This window comes from Limulus polyphemus, unplaced genomic scaffold, assembly GCF_000517525.1.
Source record: "Limulus polyphemus unplaced genomic scaffold, Limulus_polyphemus-2.1.2 Scaffold4705, whole genome shotgun sequence".
NCBI classification, from domain to species: domain Eukaryota; kingdom Metazoa; phylum Arthropoda; class Merostomata; order Xiphosura; family Limulidae; genus Limulus; species Limulus polyphemus.
Genome location: NW_013670315.1, coordinates 71,954 through 79,178, shown reverse-complemented (window position 1 = coordinate 79,178; position 7,225 = coordinate 71,954). Strand labels below are relative to the sequence as shown.

The following is a 7,225-nucleotide window of genomic DNA, read 5'->3' as shown; positions in this document are numbered from 1 at the left end:
GAAACTTAACCAACAGAAACTAAAGAGTGAAACTTGACCAACAGAAACTAAAGAGTGAAACTTGACCAACAGGAACTAAAGAGTGAAACTTGACCAACAGGAACTAAAGGGTGGAACGTGCCCAACAGAAACTAAAGAGTGGGACTTGACCAACAGGAACTAAAGAGTGGGACCTGACCAACAGGAACTAAAGTGTTAGTTTATATACATATATGTATACAAATTCACTTTGTAACCCATAATAAGTTTCCTTCCAACACATAGACCACAAAAAAATGTGAAGATTAAGAAGACGTTTATATATACCTCAGTCTTCTAGCTGCACCTATCCACTTTGTCCTAAATCTTCTTACATGTATCAACGAACTGGAAGTATGAATAAGGACTTATTATAATTAGTTACCAAAGTCAGCTTTAACAAGTAGATTAAAACATAACAACGAAGCTGGAAACACATTAAACAAACAACAGATGTGAGACCAAAAAACTCCTGTTTAATGGTTTTATATATGTGTGTTAAAGATTTAGTGTCTTTTTCTCAAGACGTGAAACAAAAAAAGATAATATGTGATATAAAGGCCTAATGATTGGCCATACCCAATGTCATAACATTGTTCACATACCCAAGTCAGTTTAGGTTACTGTATGGTAAAATAAAAAGTTATCAAAACCCCATAGAAACAAACCCCTCTATCAGAACTGATGTAAAACCAAACAAACCCATGTTTCTCTATCAGAACAGATATAAAACCAAACAAACCCATGTTGCTCTATCAGAACAGATATAAAACCAAACAAACCCATGTTTCTCTATCAGAACAGATGCAAAACCCAACAAACCCATGTTTCTCTATCAGAACAGATATAAAACCAAACAAACTCCTGTTGTTCTATCAGAACAGGTGTAAAACCAAACAAACCCATGTTTCTCTATCAGAACAGATGTAAAACCAAACAAACCCATGTTGCTCTATCAAAACAGATGTAAAACCAAACAAACTCTTGTTGCTCTATCAGAACAGATGTAAAACCAAACAAACCCCTGTTGTTCTATCAGAACAGATGTAAAACTAAACAAACCCATGTTTGGGTTTGTTTGGTTTTACATCTGTTCTGATAGAGTGTTGTTCTACCAGAACAGATGTAAAACCAAACAAACCCCTGTTGTTCTACCAGAACAGATGTAAAACCAAACAAACTCCTGTTTCTCTATCAGAACAGATGTAAAACCAAACAAACCCCTGTTGTTCTATCAGAACAGATATAAAACCAAACAAACCCATGTTGTTCTACCAGAACAGATGTAAAACCAAACAAACCCTTGTTGTTCTATCAGAACAGATATAAAACCAAACAAACCCATGTTGTTCTACCAGAACAGATATAAAACCAAACAAACCCCTGTTGTTCTATCAGAACAGATATAAAACCAAACAAACCCCTGTTTCTCTATCAGAACAGATGTAAAACCAAACAAACCCCTGTTGTTCTACCAGAATGTTACACAATATTTCGAATCAATAATAGTATCAAATAGAAGCGATAATGGGATGTTTGTTTACGATATACGGGATTTGTCCCACCCCCACCCCCTTCCTCAGAAATGTGATTGGGTGAAGTCGCCGGTGAGAACTAGATATAACGGTAATGTGGAGTGTTTTAGTTTAATATTCTAAAACAACCTCAACGTACCATTATTAGCTAGCGTGATACCTGTATATTGTTTTTATAAAATAAAAGTTACAACACTATAATTGGATTAGTAACACCACAACAATCAATAAAATGCTTCACAACATAGTGCGACTGGCCACAAACAGCTGACTGGTCTGTTATCAGGACATTTTTCTGTGTAGTACTATCTAACACGTGATCCTCTGGTTTTTTCGACACTGACCATAAATGACAATAATCTTTTAAGTTCCTTGTTTTCTTTTGACAGTCGCTTCATGACGTCTAATTACGCCTAGCCGTTACTCTGACGTCACGTCCAATGATTACTTTCTTTTTTCAACGACCAATCAGAGAACAAAGAAATCAAATGCAGTGGATGGCGAGTTAACGAAAGTCTTGAGCCGATAATAAGTCGTGTGTTACGTCGAATGTGTGTTGTGTAGGTTAGTGTTACACGTGAAGATGGTTATCAAGGTAAGCTTCTGTTTTTCAGTTTCCGTAACAATAGTCTATGTTTGTAGTTCTTAAACTAAGCCTACACAGATTGCTGTAATACTACAAAACTACTGTTGGATATTAATGTATTAAGATGTTGTGTGTTTCAGGTTATTTAAAATAAAGATATATTACCCCTGACAATCGTCTTACTTACTTCAATAACTGAGGACTACCTTCTCAAAGTGTAGTTCCTAGACTAACCTCTAGGCTGATTGCTCCAGGTTGTTTGTAGTTACTGCTATATAAGCCAGAAACTATAGACTCCGAATTGAAAAGTTTTACCATGACAACTGATTTTGAGTAGTAGTTGGATGGTTGTAAGCTCGAGACTGACCGACGTCATGCTGTTGTATCCTCACGTATTCCAGTCTATAAAGATGGGTAACTAACTGTCAGCTGGGGCTCCGGCGGACTGTCATCCCGTCCAGGGGGGGAGGACTGGCTCATTGTTCTCTTCCGCTTGTGCCATTGGAACCAGAGTTTTCAAAGCACCGGCTTTATGGGCCTGCTAAGGTTTATCTTTTAGTTATATTTATGATTACCTACATAAGTTAAGAAGAACTCCAACCTTCTTCCTTCCTAATGAAACATGGTGTGGATATCATTTCTGTTACATTTTGTTTTTATGTCTCTACTTAGAGACATTTGAACTGAAGCGTTTCTGTTTTCAAATTTCGCTCAAAACTACGCGAGAGCTATCTGCGCTAGTCGTACCTGATTTAGCAGTGATAGACTAGAAGGAAGGCAGCTAGTGAACACCACCCAACGCCAACTCTTGGGCTACTCTTTTACCAACGAATAATGGGATTAACCGTCACATTATAACGCCCCCTCGGCTGAAAGGGCTAGTATATTCAATGACGGGGATTCGAACTCGCAGATTGCGAGTCGAGCGCCCTCTAGCCACTAGGCCATGACATTTACTGCGCGATTTAACAAACGTAAGCTTCTCACATGAATTCGAGTGCTGATGAATTGGAATTCAATTTTGTTTACGTTTATTCGTTGCTAAAGTTTTGTAATCTTTGAATAATACGTAATCTCACATCATGGACTCAATATCAACTTCCGATCAGAGAAAGCTATGCACTTAGATCGAAAATCAACCTGACCATCAGTACAGCTAATTAAGTATACGTCTCTTATGTTTCAACTTATAAAGATTAGAATTCATTGTTTCATTGGTTTGGTATTGTCCCTGTGAACGAGATTTTCGGCCATAATCCCAATAACACCTCACATTTTCGACCAGCTTAGGAAATTGAGGCTAGTCCTAAATACAAATATTAAGCTAACGTTTCGTTATTCTTATCCTTAAACAGAGCAACTCTCCTACCGGCTATGTTTTACAAAGACCATGGACCCCCACCAAACGACGTGGACCAATCGCAGCGGAACATATAGGTCCTGGCCCCGCCTATATTTCCTTGCCCTCAACATTTGGTAAGAAATGTTTCAGATTGTTTACCAATTGCATTAAACAAAGATGTGTTTCTCGAGGAAAGAAAACATTTTGTGCTTACATTTCATTGTTTATAAATGTGGGAGTTGATACCACGTAATAGAAGTTTTATCTTATTGTTAGACAAGTTAAGCCTACATTTGTAACACCTTTATTATGTGACTGGCAGATGACAAATTTTCATACACACACAGAGTCGTCATTGTGACGTTATAAATACTTTAACAAACTCGTGTTATAAAGTAAACTTACATAATATCAATTGTAAGTAAAACAGCTGGCGAAGCGCCAAGAACTATTTATATATCTTTGTGTTTTAAAGATATTAAAAAAATAAATGCGAAGCCTAATTTATCATTCGAATTACCACTTGTCATTTAGTTATCTGGTTTAGGGAATTTTTTTCTCCTCGTCAGTAACCTTGTACAAGGGCCAATCGAAAGAACAAGACTAGGCTTCATATAGTGGCTGAGTGTATATTATATGTATGGTGTTTTGAAATGTATTTTACTCACATAGTATACCTATATAAACATAGCATTTTTCTGGGACATTTAAAAACGTCTTACATATTAAACTGACAGTTTAAGTAAAGTAGCTTATTTAGATGTTGAATTTTCTGTGAGCTGCAGCTCTCTGGAAACTTCATCAGACCTGATAAATGACTCGGCATTGACTGCAACAGCATAGATAATTCATCAGACCTGATAAACGCCTCAATATTTACTGCAGCTGCATAGGTAATTCATCAGACCTTATTATTGACTGTAGCTACATAAATAAGTCATCAGGCCTCATAAAAGCTCCAGCATTGGCTGTACTGCCTGGAGAAAAGCCTCAGTATTGACTGCAGCTACATGGAGAATTCATCAGACCTGATAAAGGTCTAAGAGTGCATTGCAGCTGCCTGATAATGGTCACGCCACGAGCTGTAGCTGCCTAGAGTCTAGAACTGGATGGCGTTTAGGTGTCTGTAGAACAACGACTCCAAATGGAGAGGTTCAATAAAATATTCATAACGTGTTGCTCCAAACCATGACGAATAAAATGTTTGGTGGCGCTTCTTGACAACCTCTTAAGATCACTGTGCTAATGTCAAGGTCGTCATACGTTTGTTGATAATATATTTCATTCATTACCCTTCAAAGTTTCCGTTTCAATGTTTTTTCAAAGATTGAAAGTAATTTGAAGGTCCAGTTCATTTTTAAGGTCAAAAGGCCATGTCACGGCCACATTTCAGAAGGAATCTAAACAGATGACGTTTCGAGCATGCGAAATTTCAGTTTTTTATTACCAGTACAAAAGAAAAATATTTTTTATAAATTTAGTTTGCTTTTTACCCTAATATATTGTGCTTCATTTGTACTTGCCCCTGGTGAGACAGCGGTAAGTTTGCAGATTTAAAATGTTAAAATATAGGGGTTCGATTCCCCTCGGTGAACAAAGCGAATAGCCCAATGTGGCTTTGCTCTGAAACAAATAATCGTTTGTTTTATGGTTACTAATGGTATCATTTTGATGTACTTTTATAATGAAGAGTCATTAGTTACTTTTCATTACCAATACTGTAAAAAAAAAATCAACTTTGTTGTTAGTTCATAGGGGTTTCATCTGCAGTACTTGTTAAGGTGCACAGTTAATCCTAGAATTACCAAGTCGGTTTTAGTAATTCCAATGAACCCAGTACCTAATTAATACGATAAAACAATGAAACAAAAAGTAAAATAAGCATAATTATCAATAAATTTAATATTTTATTCATTATTAAATTTCTTTCGCCATTATATTTATTTGTCTAAACTGGACCTATTGGACTCATTTAATTGCTCCGGGATTAAACAATTTAACCCTAAGACTAGACGTCCGCAGGTGGGACAGAGGTAAGTCTACGTACTTACAACGCTAATATCCGGGATTTGATTCCCGTGGTGGACACAACATATAGCTCAATGTAGCTTTGCTTTAAAACAAAGAAACTTAAACTACATTTTACTTTAAATACCAATGACCACCACTGAGTCTACATACTGCATCATATTGAGTAATTTCACTCAAGTCCTCCTGGTGGTACAAAGGTAAGTTAATGTAATAACAATGCTAAACTCTGGTGTTTGACTACCCCTGTGGACAGATCGCAGATCGCCCATTTTGTAGCTTTGCGATAAAACAACGACAACAACGTGTTATATTACACTGAAAATATATATCAGAAAAAAGAATACGTAAGAGATTGCAGCAGTCATCAGTGGGACTGAGTGTAATATTGATGTTGTTTTTGTTTAATCTTTTTGTGTAAGTCATTTGTTTTTATAAGGTCATTTGTTTCTATAATGAATACATAGTTCTGAAAGAGGAGTGTTTAAAAATTGGTAATTCTAGGGTTTATAAGCCAAAATAAACGAACTACTCAATTATTTCCTTATTCGGGTATTTTTATTGGTTTGTTGTGTTTATTAAAATAAACGCTTATAATAAAATAATAATATTTCCTATTTCTTTGTAGTAATTTTTGCAGCAAGGAGGCGGCGCTAGGATCGAATTTAAACTTTTTTAAACGTTATGGTTTTCAATGCTAAAAACTGACGTAGTATTCGAAACAAATAGTCCTACAATTTGTGATAAAAAGTCAGATAAACTACAAAACGCTCGTAAAGTTCCACCACCTGTGGCAAGCCAAAAAATGAGGGAAGAACCATCGTTAAATTTTATGTTATGGATATATTTAAATAATAATAAACATTAACTGCAGACTGGTTAATTATAACTGTTTAATGAAGTTGGTAAAAAATGTTGTTTAACCTCTAGATGTTGCCTAGGCCTAGAATTTAGAAAATAGTAGACAGGAATATTTGTTTCTAATCCTACATTTTGTTTATGTTATTTTACAAGGCACACATTTTGTGTTTTATCGCAACTTTTTGTTTATGGCTGTACCAGCGTGTTTTAGCTGATCGTCTGTCACACCCTTCCCTACCCAACTCAAGGTTGAGGTTGCTGAGTCATCAAAGTATAACTTAGGTTTAAGCTTGTTGCATCCATATACGGGTTACACCTAATATGTGACGTATATAACGGGTGGACTGGGTCAACCACAACTGTACATGGAAGGCACTTATCATGTGGATGAGTTAGAATTAAAGAAAAATTAAACCATACATGTCAAAACCTTGTATGACTGGCTAGTATGAAACTGTATGATTTCAAAACATTCACCATACGTGTAGGCCTTATCTATGACTAACATTTCTGTGTGAAATGTTGTAATATGCATATTCAATATATGGCTATAACTGTTTTGTTATTGGATATATATATATATATATAAGTGTTTTGTTATTGGATATATATATATGTGTGTTTTGTTATTGGATATATATATATAAGTGTTTGTTATTGGATATATATATATAAGTGTTTTGTTATTGGATATATATATATAAATGTTTTGTTATTGGATATATATATATAAGTGCTTTGTTATTGGTTATACATATATATATAAGTGTTTTGTTATTGGATATATATATATGTGTGTTTTGTTATTGGATATATATATATAAGTGTTTTGTTATTGGATATATATATATAAAT

General features: G+C 35.2%; 1 protein-coding gene across 2 annotated transcripts in view; it reads left to right on the top strand.

The window, feature by feature from the left end:
• The first annotated feature begins 2,063 nt into the window (after positions 1-2,063).
• LOC106471571 (outer dense fiber protein 3-like) overlaps positions 2,064-7,225 on the top strand; it is a 14,788-nt gene continuing 9,626 nt past the window's right edge. For both annotated transcript variants that reach the window (XR_002613279.1, XM_013932174.2), the window contains exons 1-2: positions 2,064-2,148; positions 3,495-3,615. Coding sequence is in view for 1 of the 2 variants with exons in the window: in XM_013932174.2 (XP_013787628.1) it covers positions 2,137-2,148; positions 3,495-3,615 (133 nt within the window). In the remaining variant the exon portion in view is untranslated. The remainder of the gene's footprint in view (positions 2,149-3,494; positions 3,616-7,225) is intronic.